Source organism: Pyrgilauda ruficollis, unplaced genomic scaffold (assembly GCF_017590135.1).
Source record: "Pyrgilauda ruficollis isolate IOZ18807 unplaced genomic scaffold, ASM1759013v1 scaffold1, whole genome shotgun sequence".
In the NCBI taxonomy this organism is placed as follows: domain Eukaryota; kingdom Metazoa; phylum Chordata; class Aves; order Passeriformes; family Passeridae; genus Pyrgilauda; species Pyrgilauda ruficollis.
In genome coordinates, this window is record NW_024508100.1 from 21516262 (window position 1) to 21541009 (window position 24748).

The 24748-nt window shown below is 43.8% G+C and overlaps 2 protein-coding genes across 4 annotated transcripts in view; one reads left to right on the top strand and one right to left on the bottom strand.

The window, feature by feature from the left end:
* The first annotated feature begins 16017 nt into the window (after nt 1-16017).
* RASL11B (RAS like family 11 member B) lies at nt 16018-19867 on the top strand. The gene is made up of 4 exons (XM_041478687.1): nt 16018-16200; nt 16295-16351; nt 17469-17545; nt 18386-19867. Exons 1-4 carry the CDS (start codon nt 16077-16079, stop codon nt 18851-18853), a joined length of 726 nt encoding a protein of 241 aa, XP_041334621.1. The 5' UTR covers nt 16018-16076; the 3' UTR covers nt 18854-19867.
* A 1498-nt stretch (nt 19868-21365) lies between these two features.
* The window catches only part of SCFD2 (sec1 family domain containing 2), a 184610-nt gene continuing 181227 nt past the window's right edge, over nt 21366-24748 (bottom strand). The window contains exon 10 of one of the 3 annotated variants that reach the window (XM_041460194.1): nt 21366-23115. In XM_041460194.1, coding sequence (XP_041316128.1) covers nt 23023-23115 — 93 coding nt within the window. In that variant the 3' untranslated portion in view covers nt 21366-23022. The remainder of the gene's footprint in view (nt 23116-24748) is intronic. The other 2 variants (XM_041460366.1, XM_041460277.1) reach the window with 2 other exon arrangements.

Consider the following 24748-nt stretch of genomic DNA (forward strand, 5'->3'; position numbering starts at 1 on the left):
CCCTCTGAGCATTTCAGAAGCCTGGATCACTGTCAGTCTCTATCCCCTGATGTTCTCAAAAGCAGAGCTGGAGCAGGGAGAGAAAAAGAACACCACAAAATCCATGCAGCTGCTTATGACCTTAACACATTTTACCCATCTTCCTGAACTGATCACTGTTAGGTTGCCTTGCTGCTGAGCTGGCAAATTTTGAGCCCCAGTTATCACACTGCAGATCTTACCTTGTGACTGTAATAGTCCCAGGACTGGTCTGTGAAGTCATGCCTGCGGGCTACCCCTGATTTCACCTAGCATGAGAGGGCTCCAGGGGAGGTCTGGACAGTTGCCACTGTGCATATTGACTCATTATAATAATACAGGTTGGCTTGGGCTGGCATCCAATTTGTGCTCTAGTGAGAAACAGAACACTGACAGCAGCTCCTACCAGTCCAGCTTGAAGTATGAATGAATCATTGGTTTGCCTCTGCTCATATGGGATATGGCGTTCTAGCAACAATCATTGTTGCTAGAGAAAACTATTTTTCAAGAGAAGGAGTGTTCATATTAAATATTCTTACAGCTGGAATGGATGTATACAGCTCCTAAAGTTCTTTTACCAATCAGAGTTAATAAATGCCAATGAAGACTTCTGTATTTTGTTAAATAACAACCACAGTTTTTAGTTGTTTGTGTGGGGTGTTTTTTCTCTGAATATTTAGTGCTGTAAAGCATTGGCTGAAAATTTATAAACTCTTCTGGAGCAAATGCCTCATTCCTTCAGCTGAATGTTACAATAGTGGATGACAGAGGGAGGCACTTTCTTGAGTGTTCTCTCTCTCTCTTTGGCCTCTGAAGCTTGTTTCTTGTCTGTGCTATCACTCTGCTTTGAGAAAAGAGGCAGGGAATGCCCTGTCTCAATAGAAGTATCCAGTCCAGAGGTTGGAGGAGACTCCTGAAGGGAGCAAGATATGGCTTTGACTCATCTCAGGCTGGGAAGAACACTGAATGTAGGTCTTCTGTTTTCTGGATGAGCACTTCAACCTCTTGTCCGTCATGGGCAGCCATAGGCAGTCTCCACCATTCTACCCTCTGAAGAGAAAAAAGAGAGCTGAAGATTTGCACTCAAAGAACTGCCTCTGAGAATCACTATCCCCAACTGTCTTAGTAAAGGTGGGTCTAAAAATCTTCACAGAATCAGTGTTCATACAACCAAGATCATTGTGTGACACTTTGGACATAAGGAAAGGCCTGGCTTTGTATTCTTCCTACTAACTCTGATAGCAAACTCCCTGTGAAGCTCTGCTGGGCCACAGAAAGTCCTGTGGATGTCCTCCTGAAGCTGCTTTGGCCATCCCCCAGGAGAGGATGACCACCACTGACAACAGGGCAGGCAAAGCCTCCAGACCTTTGGCCTCACCCTCAATTTAGCAGTTCATAGGTGGCTCTGCCAACTTGCCATATTGATAGAAGTTAATCCCTCCTAGGCGATCATGGGACTTCACTCCCAGAAAGCTGCTCCAACTTTCATCCTTAGCCAGCACAAGCTGGCCTCACTTGCATTCTGAAAGCACCTGCACGTTTTTTTTTGCAAGCCACCATTTTACTAAGGATGCATCACACCTTGATAGTGCTTCTTTTCATCCACACAGCTGTGTGTACTTGATGGTGATGTGAAGGATTATTGCCTCATTCCAGAGACGGGGAAAATGGAAATCCAGGCAATTCAGCTTGCTTTCAATATAATTCAGAACTGGAAGAAATACAGCATTGCAGCTAACATCTAGGTGAACATTTCAATATTTCTGGGCAGTTGGAGAGGGCTAACTTCATATTTTATAATTAAGAAAAGAGCAGAGCAGGTTTTAGAAATGCACACTCTGTGGCCACAATTAATACACCCCATAATATCTATCAGCAGACTTAGAGGTGGGAAGGAGGAAGAAAGGAGAGGGGGAACCATCCTGGCTTTCTTGAAAACAATGAAGTGCTGTCTTGAGTTTTCTGCAATTAGGAAATCACCTACAAGTACCTTTTTCCCCCCAATATTGTTGTTGTGTACGGCATTTTCCCTCTTGTTAAAGCTGATTGAATACTGGGGATTTCAAGAAGCAAGTAAGGCACTAGCAGGAGGCCTAAGAAACCTCCTGGAGCAATGGTGCTGATTCAAGAACTCATGTTTCTTGTATCAGTGGTCTTGTTTGGGGTTTCTTGGAAAGCCACACTAATCTTACTCTGGCTTTCTAAAAAAAAAAAAGCATGCACCACAAAATCACAGCCCGCTAGTACTTGTTGCAGCACATATTGCTTCCATTTGTGTCCTTGAAAGACACCGTATTTCTTTACCCGCAGTTTTTCCTCTCTGTGGGCTGAGGTATGCCTGAGCTCGGAGGAGCTTGCCTGAGCTGTGACTCTGCTGTGTGCCATCTGGGCCTGCTCTTTCTTCACAAAGGGCTGCAAGGCAGGACATGTCAGCTGAATTTGGCAGGCGAACAAAAGCCATTTGGATGCTATAAGGAAAACAACTGCTCCATGGTTTGGAAGCTCTTGCTGGATCGCACGGTGAATCAGAGCGTGTCCCTCACTGTTTCACAACAGCTCTGCTCCTAAGAGCACAGCCTTGCAGCAAGGCCAAAAACAAGCCTTGTGGCGCATGGATTTTCGTCTTGTAATAACAGCTTCATTTTCTAGACATGAGGTACATGTCCTCCAGTAATATGTGATGAAATGTAAATTGTGCATGTTCTGTAGCCTCACTGCCCATGCTGGCAGCCTCTCCTTGGGAGCCTCAACAGCCCTGCACACCATCATGCTTAAGTTTCCTCATACACCCCCTGACAAAGCCATTCTTGAGGCCACAGGTTTCACCTACAACCCACCGGCAGTATCTTATGTGATCTTTATGGCTGTTAGCCAGGGTAAAACATGTGAGCAGGTGTTGAGGGGACAAAAAATCAGAAAAAACCTCTTGTGAGAGTGAACAGACTAACTTGCTCTGAGAGACAGGGCTTCCTGACCTCAGACCCAGGCCATTCATCTCATTTGCAGCACCACTGCAGTGTGCCAGTGCCCATGCCACTGGTGAGAAGACCATGAGCAGATGTGAACCCCAAACTGGAGCAGCCTCTGCCTTCCTCTTGCCACCAGTGGGATGGCAGCCATCTGCTGCCTGGGGTGTCCTGTCAGCACTGACAGAGGACGGGGGAGCTCTGGCTTCTTGCCCAGCAAGCCCTCAGGTGTGAGGGTGGCCTGGCACCGAAGCCTGCAGGAGCACCATCGATACAGATCCCGTGCTTTTGGCTCAGGATGCCACAAGACTCCTCAAGGCATAGGGTGGGAGCTGCCAGAGAAGTGTGAGGGCTGGGCTCAGCATGTGACTTTGTATGGGACAAAGGTGGTGGTGGGGAAAGGCAGGGGGATTGGCTGGGCTTGGCCTGGTGTTAGGCTGGGTGACAGGAAGATGGAGTGAGCAGGGTGGGACACGCTGCATCCTGAGGTGTGACCAGAGACAGACCCACGACCACTGCTGGTCAAGGTGTTGGCCATCCCTTTACATTTTGATACCTACTGCCGTCAGTGGTGGCACTCAAGTTAACTTTGGGCACCTCAGGTCTAGGAGGGCACTCACATCCTGCAGAGCCTCAGGCAAGGCCCCCGAGCTCCAGAATCCCATGTGATGTCAGTGAGCTGCTGATCTGGCCAGGGACAGAGACTGGGCTGAACATAGCAAAAGAGATAGGCAGCAACAGCTACTCTGTTTTCTGAAGCAAATGAATCCTCTTTGTTGAATTCCCCCTGCTGCCTGGATGGCAGGAGTCCGTGGCTGCTGGCAGAGCCTGCAGGTGAGGGTGGCAGCAGGCTCATCTCTCAGTCCATAGATGCTGTTGCACATCATTGCTGTCACTTTTGGTGACTGACAGAATGCCAAGGATGAAATGACTGAAACAACTACCTGCAAAAAGTATATCTGTATGGCTCTATTTAAGAAACCTATGCATTATGGACTACAAAATATTATAGTGTGAATGCATTCTTCCCACAGCCCCATTTTCCATATCCAGTCGCCTGCAGTGTCTTTCTCTTTCCCCGTCACAAGTGCTGGCTGTGATTCACTTCCTTTGTAGAATTTGTTTTCCATTCTCTACTTGTTGGATGCTTCTTCTACCATATTCAAAGGATTTTTCCCTGAGAATATGTTGGGCATTTTTTAAAGTGCTAGGGGAGCTACAGGCCTGAAAGACAAACCAAAACTCATATAATTTGCCTCTGCGTTTTTTAAATGATAAGAGATGACAAATAAAATATCCCTGCTTAGTACTTTTTTGCTAACTAAAATACAGCCTGTCCTAATGTGAGGAAAAATTGCAAGCTAAATTAGCGCAGATGAGATGCCATACAGCTTTTAGAGAGTCTTGAAAACAAGGTTTCTTTCTGTAAATGCAATCTTTTATTATAACTTTGAACAAAGTTTTCTACTTGTACAAAAGATTTAGTAGTCAAAGAAAATGGGACATCCATTAATACATATAGATGTTGGTTTAGAAAATACTGTATGAGTAGAGTTTGAGAAAACAATGCCTTATTTTAACAGTTGTTCTGTTTTTTCCCCAGGAGTATTTTTACTGCGCATTGACTTTTTTTCCATGAGTTTTTATTTCAGAGTTAACATTACAGTTTCTCCCAGATCAGTAATAATGTAGTTGTACTGCTTGCTGAGAGGACAGAAGAATGAACTGCAACTTCAGTTTTTTCACAGCTGATTCACAGGCCAAAAGAGAATGAATCTTTTATGTACCACTGCCTCCTGGTATTTTGAAAGAATACATATTTTGAAACAGCTGAGATTGCAGTTACTTTTCAAATACAAGTGAAAAACATCCTAGCTACGTGTTAATGTTTTATTCATTGCTATATGTAATATTAATGCAAAATACTTCCACTTCTCAGTTAGAAATCCTATTAACAGTTTGTGAGGTTTCAGCAATTTCAGATGTCATGTTTGAGAACGTGGGATTTTAAGCAGTGAGTCAGCTGCTATTACAGCTAAGCAGTATGGCTGGAATAACACCTATTTGACTGGTTTTTCTAATTATTTGTGTGCAAAATCTATTCCCTTTCACACCCATGGGAATTAAGGAAAGATGCTGACAATAACTACAGTGGAGAATTACTGTTTTTAGTTAAACCTGCAGACACAGTGATCCTGTGTCTGGAATGCAGTAAAAACCAATGTGTATCAAATTTCAACATTGCCTAATTTTCCAGCAGTTGATTCTAATTGGAATTGCTCTTAAGCCTGACTTATTACACCATTCTTTTCTATTGCTCTGAGCAAGCATATAGCTTGCTTTACAGCTAGCTTGATGCTGATTCTCAGTATTCTTTTCAGCAATTTGAAATAATATCTTGAGTCACAAGTCAGTCTTGGCCAGAATTCCTTTTCAATATCAAAGGGAAAAAAAATCTGTTTTAAAAACAGAACTGTGAAAAAGCATAAATTTTCCCAGACTTTCTAGATACATTTTTTTCCTCCAACTTCAGACTATGGGAATGCATTCTGTAGTCTGTAATTCTATTCCCATACAATGAAAATTAATGTAAACTTTTATTAATATCAACAGTGGAATTAAACTGCCAGGAAAACACATACTGCATTGGTAGTACAATGGAATATAATGAGGCATTTTCTTACATACTCAAATAAAGGAAAAAAAGGTAGTACTGTGCATTTAAATGCTCCTTCATCTTAAGTTTAAAGTGCAATATTTCAGGTTGACACTTATGGAGACTTTAGCTCCCATCCTCCCTTTGCCAGTTAATGTGCTAATATAATAAGGCAGAGGAGGCCTGAGGTCAGGCAAAGCCCACTGGTAGCTAAGCTGTCCTGAAGCCACTGCTCTGCAACCTGCTCCAAGCACAGGAAAATGTCCCTGATGCAAAGAGCACAGAGTCGTTGTGAGGTCTCATCAGGATGATACTGAAATGAGGATAAGTCAGTGGCTGTCTTGATTGTTAAGGTTATAGTGCAGAGATTTTATGTTTTGTAACAACAAAACCAAACCCAGTCCTACTTCCTAAATGGTGGCTTGTCTGCTCCTGAGAGCCCAGGAGAATCCAGTCACTTTCTGACATGTGTAAGGCTGCCATCAGTCCAAGTCACCTGCCCTGTCTGGACAGGGGGCAATTGCTGTGGTGTGTTTGCATCCTTTCTGTGGCCATCCCATAATAGTGACTCCATGGAAAACAGAAATTAAGGAAAACCCACATTAAACCAACAGACCCAGATGGAAATCTCTCTGCCTTGAGCCAGCTGGTTTGTTCTCTGGGCCTCATAGTCTCAACAAAACTTGCTGCCCTAGCATGCACCCAGGAGAGAGACCTTTCTCAGAGGAGCTACCTTAAGCCCAGGTTTTCTTTCACATCTTCAGCTGTGTCCAACAAGAATTAGTAGTGACGGGCTTTATTTTGGACAGTGTGAACAAGAAACTTCCTCTTGAGGCTGTAGTTCAGTCTGGTTGAATGACAAATACTTCCTAGGCAGCTGGATAAAACTCCCCCCAAGCTATGTGTGTCAGGGCATGGGATACCCAGGCACAGCCTGTCTGAGGCTCTTACATCCCCAGCTTCTAGCTACAAGTTAGACAACAAGCTGCTCTCTGTTAGCATTGTTCTTTCTGATTTGGTGGAAATTTCTGTGATTTATACAGAAGAAAATATGACCAATGTATTCATACATTGAGACTTTTTACATCTGTTTGTTTGTTTCTGAGAAATCAGCAAGACTGAGTTAAAGGTAAGTCGTAGTTCAGCCACAGAAACATGTCTCCAGGCTATTCTGGGCAAACAAGATTATTTCTTTTCAGAGTTCCTGAACCTGTTGGGCAGAAGGCAAAACTGTTCTGTCGTAGTTTAAGAAACACATGGAAATATTTTCCTTCTATCTGTAATTGATGCTTTTCTTCCTTCTTATTATTAATACGGCATTATACCTTAAAAGGTGCAGTGAATGTGCTGCAGCAGCGGTGTGCCCTCTGGCCTGGCCAGCCCTGCAGGCTGCTGGGGGAGGCCATGCCAGGGTGAAGGCAGGAGAAAAGCTGGCAGGACCAGGGCCCCATTTCCTCCCTCGCCTGGGGACCCATTCCAGCCATTCCTCGCCACAGCACTGCAGGTAGCACAGGGCAAATAACTCTGGGCTCTCAGCAAGACAGCAAATACAAAACTGACCATGAAAATTGCCCAACTGGTTAAATCTGGTTCCAGCCGGGAGCTGAAGTTCTGCCTTGAAACACTTAAATCCCATTTGGACGGCATAGATTTACATTCCAGATGAGGAATTAATGGCTTTCGCACAATATTCTCAGCAGAGATGCCCCAGCATACCAACCTCTGTGTTTTCGGTAGATGGAATTTGTAATTCCTCCAGGAGCTGCATTCTTCCAAGTGTTACTTCTATTTTTGGACTGACTACTTGCTTTATTTAGGGAGGGAAAAAAAAAAAAAAAGAGAAACCAAAAACCTGTGCTCCTGTCAAATTGTAGATGGTATATGAGTCATCTATATAATAACACTAAACCATACTTCTCTGTTGTGGTGCAGTTCATCATCATCACAAAAGGGTTTATAGAAAACAAACATAGATGACAGTCTGCTCTTAAGCTTCCTGTGTTTAATCCTTGTGCATATTTAGCCAGCTGAACAGTGTACTGTTGAAAAATGGATTGTTATTAAAATGTTGGGTGTTGCAGTAGCTGCAAAATCTCATGTGTTTTTGCTAATAAAAATGAATGCCATTCCTCTGACAATCTTTGGCTGCTTATCTGTAGTCATCTGCCTGCATAGTAATTGTGTGAATGTTAATGACAATACTGAAACTTTGATGAATAAAATGTTTTTAAGACTGTTAAGACTGCCTTGTAGACAGCAAAGCCTGTTCATTTAAATGCTTTAAAACACACATCCTTCACTAAGTATCACCAGTGGTTTTGAGCCTTGAGCATAATAGAATATAGAAATTTATGAAAAGAAACACAGTCATGCAGAATATAACCCATTTCCTGTACTCTGCATGCCTATATAGCTTGTTAGTAGTGTTTCCCAAGTGGGAATCATTTACTTTCCAGTTTTCCCTGTTCCCTTTTTATTGTTTATCTAGTTTGGATATTGACAAAATGTTTTGAATCACCTGGTTCCTTACAGAAATCTTGGTAGTTTCAGGCTTTTTAGAAAACCTTTACAAATTGTTAACGGCAATTGCATTTGTAAAATGGTATGTAGATCCATTTCCTACTGAAAGGCAAGATGAATAGAGTATCTAGTTCTTTCAGGCATTTAAGGTCTGCAAAACCCACTCATAAGGAAAACTCTCTGAGGAGCTGCTCCTTGTTCTAAGGAGCTCTGCTCTCCTCCATGATCCCTCTCATGTGAGCTGGCAGGAGGCTGTCATCTCCTCTCACAGGCACCATTTGCTAGGCTAAGGGAGTCTGTCCTTCCTCCTCTCTTCTTGCAAAACTGTCGTTTCCCCCCCATTGCCCTCACAGCCCCTTGCTGCACCACTTATACCTGGAAGACCTGAGCCTGGTACTGCAGGGGAGCTCCCACCCATCCCATCACCCTTTCCTGCCAGGGACTTGGCCTAACATAATCTATTGCCATGCTTGCAGCCTACATATTCAGGTTATCTCTTTTCTCCTTGGTTTTAGGGAAGGCCTTGGCCCCAGGCTGTGACATTTACAAAAGAAGGCTCAGAGACGTGGTCTGAGACTGGAGTAGGCTCTGATGTGGTTCTCTCAGTCTTCCTGCCCAAGTTGTTCCAGTGTCCTGAGGGATATGGTGTTCTTTCAGGTAGAGAGGGAAGGACTCCTTCTTTCCTTCAACTGCCCATCTCAAACTTCAGGGCTGCAGCCCCTGCTTTAATGTAGCGTGTTTATGGGACTTTGCCACAAAGTATTTGTGTGTATAAATTATTCAGGTATTTCAAGATGAGGTAGCAACTGGAAGGAGCTGGAGTGGCAAATACATGCTGGGCTTAGGCAGCCTAGTTCACTTGGAGTTTGAACTTTTCTCATGCATCTTTGCTATACACCATGATAAGCCTATGAAAGAGCTGGCAATTCCTGTACAAAGGGAATGCTTCCTGTGCTGCAGCATGGGCTGATTAATTGAGGATTTAAAAGAAATGCGGAATAACATCCAGATCTTCAAGTGTATTTAGGTTCTCTGCTCCTATGGGCAAATACAAGACAGACTGCCAGTATGACAGGAGACAGTGTAATGGTAGGATATTATGCAATTAAGGCTCTAATAAAATGCATATGCCTGTGGGAGGATGAGTTAAGGTTGCCCAGGCAATCTTATTTCTGGCATTATCTATATTTTCTGCAATTGACTACAACCTACACATTCACGCATCATAGCTCTCTGTTGTACTATCAGCTATGACTTGAATTTACATCCTTCTTGCTAAAAAAGTTATATTAAAAATTTAAAGTTTCCAGTACCTTATGACTTCAGCACAAGGTCAGCTCAAGCCATGTTCAGTGAGGGTTGTGCCATCCTGGCTGAAACCCTGAGCAGGGCAGGACACAAGCACCCAGGGCCACTCCCCAGCTGGCCGGTTGCTGCGTGCCCAGAGGCACCAGCTGAAATTTGGGGAGGTGGTAATCAAAATGCTGTCTTCCCTCTCTGCAGTTTCAGGGATGCAATTTCTGGATGACGACTCCACAAACTTAAAGGATCTGCAGAGGTTAGACTTGAAGAATGAATATGAAACAAGCTCTTTTTTTACTTAGCAACTGAGAGAAACTGTACCAGCCCCAGAACTCCTCTGCCAGTGTCAACATCACCCTACAATTGGCCTGGCACAGCAGGACTTGTCACTGACCTTCCCTAATGCAACCCAGGCATTAGCCTCTTGATGAACTGACTCTGTTGTAATATCAGGTGAGACTGAGAGAGGTTGGTAATGTGACTTTAATCCCATAGTTTTTAGAAGGCTTAATATTGGTCCTGAGGCATTCCTAAAATGTCAAACAAAAGTTTTGCTATGTTCTCTGACATACATTTTTGAATGAAGTATTGGAGATTGTATTAATTCAAGATATTTTGCCACTGGGGCTTTCCCCCCACTTTTCAGATCAAACCAGCACTCTGTGTGCAAAACAACTGCTTGTCTGGGGGAACAAACCAGCACAAAAAAATACTGACAGCAGATGGGCAGCCCTGAATCAAAAACAAAACCTTTGAGCTTTTCGCTTCTTGGATTAGAGTCCGGTACCATTACATATAGAGGAAATGGGGAAAAAAATGCAAGCTTAAAAGAAGATAAAATCTGATTAAAATGCAGACTAATATAATTGCAGAACATTACTCAGGCTTTCTTGTGGAGAGAGAAAAATGTCTGCTATTGTGCTGCTATAGAAACTACATAGGGCCTGTGAGTAGGTGAGAGTGCATGGAGCATGTCGTTCCCTCTCTCCCGCCTTTCTCTCCCCTGGAATGAAGATCATATCTTGCTCTGTAAGCTTGGCTTTTGCTGGCCAGGAGATCTCTCCCAGCACAGAGAGAAGTTGTTTTCCTGCTTATGTAGTTTCTTTTAATATCTCTGCTCCCTCCCTCTTTTGTTTTGCTCTTGGAAGGTGGTGCAGGGCTGTGTCGGAGGAAGGATAAGCTCCAGTCTTCTCAGGCTCTTCACAGGGGCTGGTTCACTTGGCTTGAAAAGTGGGGAGCATGGAACACGTGTTGTGCCACGGAAAGGGAGCTTTTTGTATTTACTCTTATAAAGGCACAGAAAGATCTCACAGTGCTTTGGAAAGCAATGCTCATCTGGAATGAGCAGCCTTTGACCACGTTTCTGCACACCGTGTTCACAGCACTTGTTTCTCTGAACAACTGAGTTGGAATTACCAAAACAAAGTACGGTTTACTCCCTGCCTGTTGATGGAAGTGTCTTTATAGGAAGTGTAAAACCACATACAAACATACTCTCTGTCCAGTAGCATAAAATAAGCCCAAGGAATGTGTCCCTGAACTGTGGAATTGTATTCCCACCAGCTCTGCCCCCATGACCATCTGGGCTAAGTAATCTCTGTCAGCAGTGATTTCTGCCTGAAAAGATGATATAAGAAATTTTTTATTAAAAAGACAGATGGATGAGAAAGCCTATCCACACCACATTAGAACTCTTTCTGGTCCATAATACTCAAGAAATTAGTAAAAATTTTGAGAAGATTATTTACTGCTGCTAAGGAATTCTAAGGTAGCATAAAGTACTGAAAAATACATCTCCTGTTTTATAAATGCATCCTCCTTTTTATTACAGATGTAATTTTAGTTTTTGTTCCAGTGCCTTCCTACAGAAATTGACTCAGTGACTCAAATATGCATTTTACAAGAACATATTTTGTACCTCAGTTTTTCCAGAAGTTCTACCTTTCAGTCTGGCCACACAATTGTTTTTTGCTTTTGGTATTTTGATACAGAGGAAGAAGATTCCATTCTCCAGTTATTTTAGCACTTTCATCCAGTCCCTAATTAATCATCTCCTTTACAAAACCAGTTTACTGAGGTGGTGTCTCATTTTCATCATCCTTTCCCATTTCCCCTTTTTGTGGTTTATACCACACCCCTTCATGTGTTGGAGACATCATGGCTGTATGCATTGCTATATGTTAGCATAGTTATTTATGGAATGATGTTAGAACACTCTCTGTAGGCCTTTAGAAGAGATCATTGAATCTCATTGCCCCTGAAGTCAATCACACCACATATTTCCTCCTATAAAATCCTCCAGCTCAGTTTTTACAGAAGTTAGGCTTGATTTTGCTCCTTCCACTCTTGTTAGAGATCTGCTCTGGTGTTTTGCTACTCTGACTCAGTTTATACCCACTTATTCTTATGCTGACATTGGCCCTCAGTTTTAACTTTCCTGGCTCGTCCATTTTCTAAGCCCCACTTTTAAACTGTTCTTACCTGAGCCATGAGCTTTACTTTCTCTCTGATTCTCCTTCCAAGAGAGGCAGGCAGGGGGGAGTAAGCAAGCAGCTGTGTGGTACTTAGTTGCTGGCTGGGGTTAAATCACAACAAACACTGATTTGCTCTTGACTGGATGACAGAATCACACACTGTACTGCAGATCTTTCCTGAAATTACTTATCTGACATTGCTGGGTTTACACTCAGCTTTTCAAGCAGCTCCTACTCATCTCAAGATTAACTAGCCTCTCTTATCCAAATGCTGATCTTAAAGCCAATGGAAGAATTTTTTTTATTAATCTGTGCATGTCATTAATGTTATTGAATTTAATTATATTGTCATTAAACCTGTTCCAAGAGACATACAGTTTGTCCAATATACTAACTACTCCCAGCTCTGTCAACACCAGATTTCATTAGCTTGCTTGTGTTCTTGATGACACCATTGTAATGAAAACATGAAGGATGACAGGAGCATTGATGAATCACACAGAGCACTTTCCTTCAGTCTGACACCTCCCATATAAAACAACCCTCTGTCATTGTCTCCTGATCCTCGTGCTCTTCTGCTTCAACAGCTGAGGGAGCTTTTTGTATTTACTCTTATAAAGGCACAGAAAGATCTCACAGTGCTTTGGAAAGCAATGCTCATCTGGAATGAGCAGCCTTTGACCACGTTTCTGCACACCGTGTTCACAGCACTTGTTTCTCTGAACAACTGAGTTGGAATTACCAAAACACTAGGTAACAAAGTATGATTTACTCCCTGCCTGTTGATGGAAGTGTCTTTATAGGAAGTGTAAAACCACATACAAACATACTCTCTGTCCAGTAGCATAAAATAAGCCCAAGGAATGTGTCCCTGAACTGTGGAATTGTATTCCCACCAGCTCTGCCCCCATGACCATCTGGGCTAAGTAATCTCTGTCAGCAGTGATTTCTGCCTGAAAAGATGATATAAGAAATTTTTTATTAAAAAGACAGATGGATGAGAAAGCCTATCCACACCACATTAGAACTCTTTCTGGTCCATAATACTCAAGAAATTAGTAAAAATTTTGAGAAGATTATTTACTGCTGCTAAGGAATTCTAAGGTAGCATAAAGTACTGAAAAATACATCTCCTGTTTTATAAATGCATCCTCCTTTTTATTACAGATGTAATTTTAGTTTTTGTTCCAGTGCCTTCCTACAGAAATTGACTCAGTGACTCAAATATGCATTTTACAAGAACATATTTTGTACCTCAGTTTTTCCAGAAGTTCTACCTTTCAGTCTGGCCACACAATTGTTTTTTGCTTTTGGTATTTTGATACAGAGGAAGAAGATTCCATTCTCCAGTTATTTTAGCACTTTCATCCAATCCCTAATTAATCATCTCCTTTACAAAACCAGTTTACTGAGGTGGTGTCTCATTTTCATCATCCTTTCCCATTTCCCCTTTTTGTGGTTTATACCACACCCCTTCATGTGTTGGAGACATCATGGCTGTATGCATTGCTATATGTTAGCATAGTTATTTATGGAATGATGTTAGAACACTCTCTGTAGGCCTTTAGAAGAGATCATTGAATCTCATTGCCCCTGAAGTCAATCACACCACATATTTCCTCCTATAAAATCCTCCAGCTCAGTTTTTACAGAAGTTAGGCTTGATTTTGCTCCTTCCACTCTTGTTAGAGATCTGCACTGGTGTTTTGCTACTCTGACTCAGTTTATACCCACTTATTCTTATGCTGACATTGGCCCTCAGTTTTAACTTTCCTGGCTCGTCCATTTTCTAAGCCCCACTTTTATATATTTTATTCTGTCTCAACTATTGAACTGTTCTTACCTGAGCCATGAGCTTTACTTTCTCTCTGATTCTCCTTCCAAGAGAGGCAGGCAGGGGGGAGTAAGCAAGCAGCTGTGTGGTACTTAGTTGCTGGCTGGGGTTAAATCACAACAAACACTGATTTACTCTTGACTGGATGACAGAATCACACACTGCACTGCAGATCTTTCCTGAAATTACTTATCTGACATTGCTGGGTTTACACTCAGCTTTTCAAGCAGCTCCTACTCATCTCAAGATTAACTAGCCTCTCTTATCCAAATGCTGATCTTAAAGCCAATGGAAGAATTTTTTTTATTAATCTGTGCATGTCATTAATGTTATTGAATTTAATTATATTGTCATTAAACCTGTTCCAAGAGACATACAGTTTGTCCAATATACTAACTACTCCCAGCTCTGTCAACACCAGATTTCATTAGCTTGCTTGTGTTCTTGATGACACCATTGTAATGAAAACATGAAGGATGACAGGAGCATTGATGAATCACACAGAGCACTTTCCTTCAGTCTGACACCTCCCATATAAAACAACCCTCTGTCATTGTCTCCTGATCCTCGTGCTCTTCTGCTTCAACAGCTGTTTCCTGTCTGGACAGCACCAGGTATTACTGATCCCAAATAGACTACATCTACCTCATTTCATTTCTTGAAGGAAAAGGAAGACACAAAAAGATATCCTGCTGAAGCAACATCTCATGTAATTGCATACTTAATTTTTATTTCATTTATTCTCCCATCTTTAATTATGCTTTTCTTCAAAATTTGTCTAGATTATTGTAAATTATTTCCCTCCTTTCTTCAGTGCAATATTCCAGAATGACTTGAGTGCTAGAGTGAAAGTTTGTGCTCCTTCCACCCTCATCTCCACACACTTGGCCTGTTTGCACACTGGATGAGATTGTTTGTTTTCCCCCACTGTAGTAATTATCCATGACTTTCTTCCCATTACTCATCTTCCTTCTGCACCCATCTTTATTAAAACTAGAAGCAAAATACTTCTTGGTTTTCTAAATATTGCCAGACTTCCTTCAATCTGTATGCCCTTCTCACCACATGACTGTACCGCCCTGCTTCTTTTTTCCTGGCTGAGGTAACTACCTCTAGCTGACATTATTTATCTTCTGCATTTCCTCATCTTGAAGACAAAACTTTCTTAGGAGAGTGATCCTCTTCACTTTTGCTTTTAGGTTTTCTATTTCAAATGACCTTAATTACAAAGATGCCAGATAATCTTCTATGAAACCCTTTCCCTTTGCTCAAGGTACAATGTCCAGTTCATTTTTGCTGCACTGCCATAAAGAAACCCACTCTTTTCTTCGTATTCAAGTCCTTGAGTCCTTCAGCCTTGTTGATTAATTTCTAATTGTGTCTCTTGCCCTTTCCCCTTTTGACTTAGGATACCTTTCTATAAATCTGTTTTACCCACCTATTTATTATAAACTGCACCTATGAAACAATTTTCCCACCCCTGTGACCACAGTAGCCTTACAATACACTCACTACCCAAAAGCTAATCCACCATCACCTCTGGCGCTGGCCTGGTGGCTGGCAAGGAGAGCAGCTCCTCTCTTGCACCCAGCATCGCTCAGCCCCAGGCGTGGTGCTCGCACCTCTCACGGCAAGGCAAGGCACGGCAAGGCAAGGCAAGGCAAGGCAAGGCAAGGCACGGCAAGGCACGGCAAGGCAAGGCACGGCAAGGCAAAGCAAGGCAAGGCAAGGCACGGCAAGGCACGGCAAGGCACGGCATGGCACGGCATGGCATGGCAAGGCAGGGCACGGCAAGGCATCCGGAGGTGGGTGGCGGAGGTGTGGGGCGGCAGGTACGACCCAGAGTGGCACCTACAGGGCCGATGTAGCCGTCAGCCTGGGCACCAGGCGGGTGCCCGAGCCTTTACGGACGCCGCACGCGTTTGGGTCAGCCTGGCGGGATTTTGGGAGTAGACGGCGGCGCTGAGATCTTCAGAAACGCTCGATCCGCCGCCGTTAGGATGCTGCGGGTGTCTGACTCCCGAAGAGCGGGGAGGTCACACACAGACACAGCGTCCTCATTCCTGACATCCTTCCCCCACCCGAGGCCCGGGGTCCGCCGCGCCCCCCGCAGCCGCTCACCCGGCCCGGCATGGGCGGAGGGCGGTCCGGGGCGTGTTTCGGGGCGCGTTTCGGGGCGTGTTTCGGGGCGTGGCGGGGCGGTGTTCGGGCGCTCTGAGTGGCCGCCAGGGGCCGGGGCGGGACGCGGGGGCGAGAAAAGGGCCGGGGGCTGAGCGGCGGTAGCTTGGGCGCGGGTCGCGGTCGGGATGCGCCTGACGCAGAGCATGTGCACCATCGCCGAGTGCGCGCCCGGCGGCGACGGCCCCGCCACCGCCCGGCCCCGCCTCGTCAAGATCGCGGTGGTGGGGGGCAGCGGCGTGGGCAAGACAGGTGAGGGGACAGCGGCCGGGCCGGGCCAGGCGGGCGGGGGGCTGGCTGGCAGCGCGGAGCGCGGCTAATGGTGCCTGTCTGTGCCTGCCCGCAGCGCTCGTGGTGCGGTTCCTCACCCGGCGGTTCATCGGCGACTACGAGCGGAACGCAGGTAGGCGGGCGCGGCGCGGCTTTGTTCCCGCCGGGATGGCGGTCGGGCAGGGCACGGCGCGGCGGGGAGCGGCGGTGCCTCCCCTGAGTGCCTGGCCTGGGGGGCGCGGGGTGCCAGCCCCGAGAGAGAGCCTGCAAGCCCCAGCGCCCAGCCAGGCACAGATGGGGAGGGAAGAGCTCGCTGCTCCCGGGACCGCAGGGCGCTCGGCGGGTGCTGCCCGCGGCCCGAATCCCCCAGGGAATCCCCAGGGTTCCGCGGCTGCCGGCGCCCCGAGAGCCGCTTCCCTCCCCGGTCTGCTCGCAGCTCTCGGAAAGGGGCACGCCAGACACAGCCACAGGCGGTTTGTGGTGGCAGCAGCTCTAGGGATGGGTTGTGCTGCAGGTCTCTTGACAGAATTTGCTTTATGTGGTGAAAGTACCCCTTTTTTGAAGGAGTCTGTTAGCTAAAACAAGAAAACATTCTGTAAACCTACTGTTGTATTTTGTGCAAACTGAGTGCCAGCAGCTGCATGGGCTAGGCAGGGCCAGTTTAAAGGGGAAAATGGAGCGGTGATGCTACATACCTCATTCTGGGAGTACAGTGCAGAGTCTGAACTAATGCTGGCGTAAAATATACAGCCTTCTGTTGAGGAAATTACTCAAGAAAGCCAAAAATATGAAAAGAACCAACAACCAACCCAGAAAATCTTACAGGCCAGCCAACAGGGAGCCAGAAAATGTATTTGTCTTGGTTTAGGGCAAATTTGGAAGAAAACTTTAAAAAGGGAGCTTCACTAAATTGTGGAAATAGTAAATGACAAGAAAACTGCTTTTCTATGTAATGGAAGCTTATTTTGCACTCTTACTTTTATCATTCAAGATAAGACAGTCTTTGAGTGTTAAAAGTTCCAAGTTTCCTACCATTTAATGCCCAGCTTCAATACAAGTCAATTCGTGATTTAATCCCAGGTTTCTAATAATATCATAAATATTGTTAACACCCAAAAAGCTGAAAACACTGGTTTATTGCTTCATAAGTGGCAATATGACTTACCCTACACAACTGGTCTGCAGCAGCAGCAATGTTTGTTTGCAAAGAGTGGTGACTGTACTTGAGAACCTGTTGGTGTTCTTGTCAGGTAATCTCTACAGCAGGCACATCCAGGTAGATGGAGAGATGTTGGCCATCCAAGTGCAAGATACACCAGGAGTTCAGGTGAGCTAGATGCAACCATGCTACCAGAGTAGCTCTGAATGTTTGTGTGCTTGCATCCCTCTGTGCAGCGTCTTGTTATGGTCTTTCTGTAAAATATTTTGCTGTGTGTTTCAGAGTTTGGTGTTCTTTGTGGGAGAGGTGGTAACTTGTGTTTTAACCAGTCAAGCCAGCTGTGTTGAGAGACTGTTTCAATGAATCATTTGTTCATTGGAGGCCCGTTACTTCTGAGTGGCTGAATTACTGAAGTGCCTCGTTCCTGTATATTGGGAACATTAGGCACAAACCCAGAAACAATTCAAACAATTCAAATATGTGAAATATTGTATATGACAAAATAAATGTCATGACCACTGCCCAACAAGCTTCATAAATGTGTATGACAAAGTGAAGTCTGCTACATTGTGGCTGTGCTCATTAGTGTGTCACAAGTTGAGGTTTTGAATGTATAGACTTGAGTAATGCTGGACTGTTGCCTTTCTGAACTGGGCAACACTCCAGGTCTAAATGCTTCCAGCTCATATCTTTGCTTCCCCAGACTTACTGTCTAGCCAGTTAATTTCCCATTCTGTGGAACTACAAAGTCTTTCTCTGCATGTAGAACTACTCAGGTCAATTTTCCATTTGAGTGTAGCAAACTCCAGTGTTAAATTCCAGCTTTTTGCAGCTGAATCAACATCTGCATTTATTCGCTATGCTCAGATTAAGTTCATACTTACCATGTGAAATCCAAATATATGTCTGAAGCTGTAAAATGCTATTTGGCTTTACGGAGTCCTGAAGACAGGTTCCTTTAATCTTTTGTGACTTCAGCTATCTAATTTGAGACCATTCATTTTTCAGATCCATGAACACAGTCTGGATTGTAATGAGCAGCTGAACAGATGCATTCGCTGGGCAGATGCCCTGGTGATTGTCTTCTCCATCACTGACTATAAGAGCTTTGAACTACTCAGTCACCTTTACCATCACGTTCGACAGCTGCATCCAGGGAACATGGTCCCTGTGGTCATTGTGGCAAACAAAGCTGATCTCTTGCATATCAAAGAGGTGGAGCCTCAGCAGGGACTTCAGCTGGCCAATATGCTGGGCTGTACTTTCTATGAAGTATCTGTCAGTGAAAACTATAATAACGTCTTCAATGCCTTCCATCTCCTCTGTAAAGAAGTCAATAAACAGCAAATAACCAGCACCCCTGAGAGGAGGAGAACCTCTCTTATTCCACGGCCAAAATCACCCAACATGCAGGATCTGAAGAGGAGGTTTAAGCAAGCTTTGTCTGCCAAAGTGAGGACTGTCACTTCTGTTTGACAGCACAGCCCTTGGTCTACCCAATGTTTAGCTTGAGATTGAAACCTGGGGTGTTTAACACTGGCACATGTAGAATCCAAGGTATTGTGAAAGGAGGATGGTTTGAGTAGCCTTTTGCATGGTAGAAGTCTTTAAGCAGTTGCTTTAAAAAAGGAACAGTATCAAATTAGAAAAGGGAAAAAAAAATCCTAAAACCTCCTGAAAAAGTTCTAGAATGCGACTTGCTGAACAGATATTTTCATTTGGAAAGGGAACTTTTCAGTAAATGAAACAATTTACCTTTTCCCCAGTTGGACAGATTTGGCTTTCATTTGTGCAAAAACAACCTTTTTGCTGTAACTCAACTTGAGCAGGGAAATGCCCTGAACTGCAGGTCCCTGTTCAGAAGTAACCACTTGAGTTTTGTTCTCACACGGATGAAGGACAGCATGATGCAACTGTTTAATTTTATTGCACAGTAGAACTGTTTTTTTTCTGTGTATTTCAAAACAAATAAGCAAACATCAAATGGTTCTGTAAAAATAAGTGTAAAATAAGTGGACAGGACTGAGCATCAAGACTGTAAACAATGGTCTTTATTTTTTACTAGCCATGTTATTGCTGACAACTTGACCTTACTCTTTGTATGCAAAGCTATTGTCCACAGGGTGTAAACATATCTAATTACAAACAACTCTTCTACTGTTTTAAAATGTACTTTCCAGACTAAATGATCCGACATGGAGCTTCTGAGGAATGTGTGTGGAGTGATAGTCTAATACAGATGCCCTTTAAGACCTCCTTTTTTCTCTCTCTCTCCTGTGTGCAGTAGGTGCAAAAAGAGCAAAAGGTGTGAAGTGTGGCTGGCTCCAGGCAATGAAGCTGATGCCTTGTTCTGAGCTGAGCCAGACCCTCTTCATTCTTAAACATATGGCAGATTTTATATAAATACTTTTTTTTTTTTTTAATATTGAACCAATGGAGTTCAGAGCCTAAGGGCCTTATACACATGCACTTTAAAAAGCCAGTCGTGCTTTTGTTTAAACTGTAACTTATTTATTTTGTGTACAGTTACTCCTCCTACGGAGAGGACTTTTCATTCTTACTGCCTGGTTACAACATTAAATTTTTGAATTGTGTGTTTCCTTGTGTGTTCTTTGGGGGTGAGAAACAAGGAGTAACAACCAGTGAAATGTTGAGACAAAGTAATAGCTTTCTTAAGGTAGTTAACATATACTGCAGAAACAGCAAGGTGTCCTTTCCTGCCTATGCTGTTGCTTTATTAGCATAAACCACAGGGGTTTTGCTCTCCCAGTGCTTTACAACTTCCTTTTAAGAAATTCTTGTAGGAGAGGAAATGTATAAGGCAAAGACCTTTCAAATTAAAATGGGATTCTTCATTTCCACTTGTCAAAAATACTTTGGTCTTCAGTGAGAAAGGAATAGCCTGAGGTAGGTCAAAACCTGGAAGAAGATGAACTCTATGTGACTGCAGCTTTCTTTAAAAAAATATTTATGTTTTGAGAGCTATATCACTATCAAGAACTTAATCCAATTGCAAGTCTTTGACTACCTTTTTCATGTTTAAAGTAGCTTTACTAAAAGCCTTCCTGAGGAGGCTGTTTGTGCTGGTACTAGGCTGATGGCTGTACAGGCTCACCTTGTTAGCACACAGCTGCATTAAGTGATGCAGGGAAACTCTGACAGGGTCCCAGTGATGATAATCTTTTGGACCACGAGTTACTAGTCAAGTGATTTAGCATTGGAGTTGCAAACAAAACTGAGTTTCCCCTTCCTCTGAGCTTATACCACATAGTGCTTAGCTTATTAATAGAGAAGTAAATCAATTTCCCAAGAGTAGCTTTATGTTTTCTCTTCTTTTTCCCTTCTGAGTATTGCTTGGTGTTGCAGGCAGAGGACTTGGACACTTTGATATGGTCTTGCACCTGCCAATGCAACTTTCTTCTGTACTGTTTCTACTCACATGGGACTGCAGGAGATCCCTCATCCCTTGACCTTTCCCCAAGCACAGGGTCCATGTAGCTGCTACAGCTATTTCCTACAAATAAGCTTACTATTGCACTAGGGCCACTGGAAAGACTCCATGGTACTTTTGGTCCATAAGTAGCATCAATTACCACAGCTGTGGCCCCACAGGCTGAGAAGATTCCTCCAAAGTGTGTGTGGGCCTGGAAAGCTAGTGTCTGTCTCAGCCAAAGGAGCTACTTGACCCAGAGGAAGTGCAAGATCACGGGTGGCTGCTTAGACTCACCCCTGCCTTCTCAATACAGTAGATCTTTTAGATGGCCAGGTCAGAGACCTGAGGGTGTTTGATGGAAGAGAGGTGAGGGAGTGAAGACCACAAACATCCTTCATCAGCTCAGGAAAGCAGCAGCATCTCAGAGGTGTGAGTACCTGAGCTCAGCAATGGCCACTGAACACAGGCAAGCCTTTCTGCTATAAGCAGAGTTTAGGAAATGCTCTAGGACCAAGATAGATGGTCTAGATTCCTAGGGGCAGTCAAATAAGGCAAAAGTAAAAGGAACTGCAGGAATATGCACTTCTGGCATGTGTAGCTCTGCATACTGGGAAAAAAGGAAAAGACAGGTCAGGCTGGCATTGTGAGAGCATTGCTTTATTGATTACAGAATTTATGAAATAACCATATTCTAAGAAAGATTGAACAGTACAGAATGACAGAAAAACCAAGAGACCAGCTACTTGCTTTCCAGTTGCTCTATTCAAACTATTCCTTGAGCTTTTAATATTGCAATCTCATAGCATTTCTCATTTTTTTATAGCACAAAGTTCCATTCTATAGTCATTCTTATAAATTTCTCCTCCATAGAGGCAACATTGTCCATGCTTTATAAGCAGTCCATTGTTTCCTTCAAGCCACTCAAAATTGAACTTAAACCAAAATGCACCCTTTTCTGAAGACCATTATAAACATTTAGGAGAACTAATGCTAGCTAGTGAACAAAATTTAAAAAACTACTTCCCATTTAATCTACTCCTTTGGCATAATAAAGAATGCTATGGTAGAGTGAATGTCACTTAATTTCACATTCTCATCTCAGTGTAAGCTGTAGTTGTAGCATTACTTGGATGAAGTAAGAGGATGCAGCTTCAGAGCTCCACCATTTTATGTTGCAATTTGGAATCTCGGTGCTATATGCAATTAAAATCTCTATTGGCTGCTGCTCTTTCATCACAGATTTTTAGCAAAGTTTTATAAAGAAAAATTATGTAACTGAATTTGATTGCAGCTATTTCATGATAATAAATTAAAAATAAAAGCTGTTTTCTAATCATGCTCTTCAGAAATCTAGCTCAAAAAAGAATCTGTGCTGTGGCCTCTTGAAAATGGGATCATGCCCTTTTTTTTTTCTTTTCTTTCTTTTTCAAATGCATGTGAGGAGAGGATTCTTTTGGGGTTATCATCAAACTATCACAGCCCATATGGCCTCCTGCGTAAATCTACAGAGATGTGTGCCATCAGAAACTTTTCTTCTGGGACTGTGGGTGGAGAAACCAGAGCAGGAAACGGCAAGCTGAGAGGGAAGCAGCCATGTAACCCAGCCCTTGAGTCTGGCTCTGCTTCCCTGCCTCTACCAGTCCTGCTGAAAGAGCATCGCCAGGCTGGGAGCTGCTGTGCCAGCTAAATCAGGGCTGTGTTCCATCATCTCTCTGGAGTGAGGGACAAAGTAAGAATAGAGGCTGTTAACATTGTATAAGGCATACATTTTGCAAGGTTGCATGACAGAGGGTGGATTTTGCTAGCCTCTCACTCCCTCAGCAGCATTTCCCACCAGCAAGCCCAGCAAAACCATCAGAAGAAATGATTCTGCTTGGGGAATGCAAATTATGCATCACCTGGCTCTCAGCTGCTCCTTTGCTAGGGAATTATTACAAACAACCACCCTTACCATGCTGAGTGAGGCTGGGAGTGATGCAGCACTGCACAGTGCTATTGTCAAGGAGGGGAGGTTTGGTCGGACAACGGGACCATTTTGAAGAGCTGCCCATGAGCTGCAGGTGTTCCCTTGCAGCCAGATACCAGCTGGTTCACCTGGGGCTGGAATTGCAGCAGTTGACACATCAGTTTTTGGAGGGCTATTGAGAAGAGTGACAGAGCAGGGATTTGATGTTGCCAGGCAAGGCACTCATCTTCTCCACAGCCTCCCCCGTCAGATACGAGCGTCAGGCTGGAGACGGTCTGAGGCAAACAACAACTCAACAGCACTGTGTGGTGTCAGGAGTACAGAGGAGAGCACAATTACCTGAAAGAAGGGGAACAAGAAGCAACAAGTCAAACTGAAAGGGATTGAGACAGTACTAATGAGGCATAGATAGTAACTGTTTGCTTTACCCAGCTCTAGGCAGGCTGTCTGCTTCTGGTGTTTACTATAGAGCAATACACCTTGTCCAGCAAAACTGTGTGCTCGCTAATAACTGCAGTTAAATCGCTTTAAGGAGCATAATGACTGCTAGCATTGTATGCTTAATGAATGTGTGCTTTGACACATTTCTACCCACATTTTACCTTGTGATTTATTGCGTCTGCCAGTGCATTTACTGTGAGGCACCAGCTGATGAAGGCGTGGTTTCCTCTCCTATAGCACAGATTTGAGTGATGCCGGTTTCCTCTCAGTTGAAGGTAAGGTGAGCACCACAGAAGTGCCTGCTGCAGGAAGCCAGACTCGTGGTTCCAAACCATCTTTTCAGACCAGGCACAGGCTGCTCTGCACATCAGGCTCAACCTTGAGCACTGTCAGATGTTATCACTTTGGTTTCTTCCAGGTTTTAATCCCAGACTGATGAATGAAACCATTGCTCACTACAGCCATGATACACATCCTGTTAGGTGCAGGTACCAGTTTTCCCAGAGTGAAAACCAGTATATAATTATGTGGTGTGAAGTCTTCTCTGCAGAGCAAAGCTATCATCCATGAGTGAATGTGTACACTCTTGCTGTGAGGAGTTAAGCCAGGGTCGAAATCATAGGACACTGCTCTTACTGAGCCCCAAGTTTAGCAGTGTCCATAGGGTCAGGATTGCAGGCAGGGATCTGAGGGCAGATTTAATCGTTCTAGCTCACTTGAAAATGAATTTGCTTCTTCAGCACAAAACCAAGGAGAGGAAGCACAAACATCAACAACAGAGTATGTGTGTCCATCTACTGCAGCAGCTATCAAGTGCCTTGTGCTGTCCATCATGTAGCTTAAGTATGTGGTAATACTGCATTTCAACTTTTTTTTGTTGCTCTTTCTTTCATCTTTTCACTTCAGGTACTGAAAAAGATCCCTTCTGTATTGGTGATAGCCTCCCCCTCACTTCTCTTCCCTTATCCTCCCACACAATCTGCAGCAAACTGACACTGATTATCTCTTCCTTCATAAGCCTGAAAAAGTCTCTGTAACTTGCAGATGCCAAAGCCTGACACTGTCTTACTTATGTTACATGAGAATCAGACTATAGTACAGTATGTGCTCATCTTGTTATCATGCAGCTTAACTCTGAAAAACATGAAGGGACATGTTACTAAAGTTTTTTTAGTGTACAAGCCAAGCAAATCAACAATAGCCACTGACAGATAAAAGCAATTTCTTCTTGGAGTCTTACCACTGGATCCTCAGGGGATTTGTGCAACAAATAGCAAGCCCAGAGCGAAAAATGAGATCTGCAACTTTAATGTCTCAGAAAAGATGCTTGAATACAGCAGAACTTCTCTCCTTTCCCTCCAGTATCTCCAAGGGCTTGTTGAGGGGGATAAATGAGAATGTTTGTTCTTTCATTTTTACAGAGAAGAGAAGAATTGCCCAGATAAGTAATGTCCATCTCAACACATCCAGGCAGCTGTGTTCAGGCCAGTCCTTTGCAGCCCTTCTCCTTGTTCCGTACTCCATGCCTGTC

Bases quoted from the DNA above. Each gene is read 5' to 3' on its own strand.
- RASL11B (XM_041478687.1), top strand. From the start codon at position 16,077: ATGCGCCTGACGCAGAGCATGTGCACCATCGCCGAGTGCGCGCCCGGC. The intron at 16,201-16,294 runs GTGAGGGGACAG...GCCTGCCCGCAG, and splicing joins CAGCGGCGTGGGCAAGACAG to CGCTCGTGGTGCGGTTCCTC. The intron at 16,352-17,468 runs GTAGGCGGGCGC...TGTTCTTGTCAG, and splicing joins CGACTACGAGCGGAACGCAG to GTAATCTCTACAGCAGGCAC.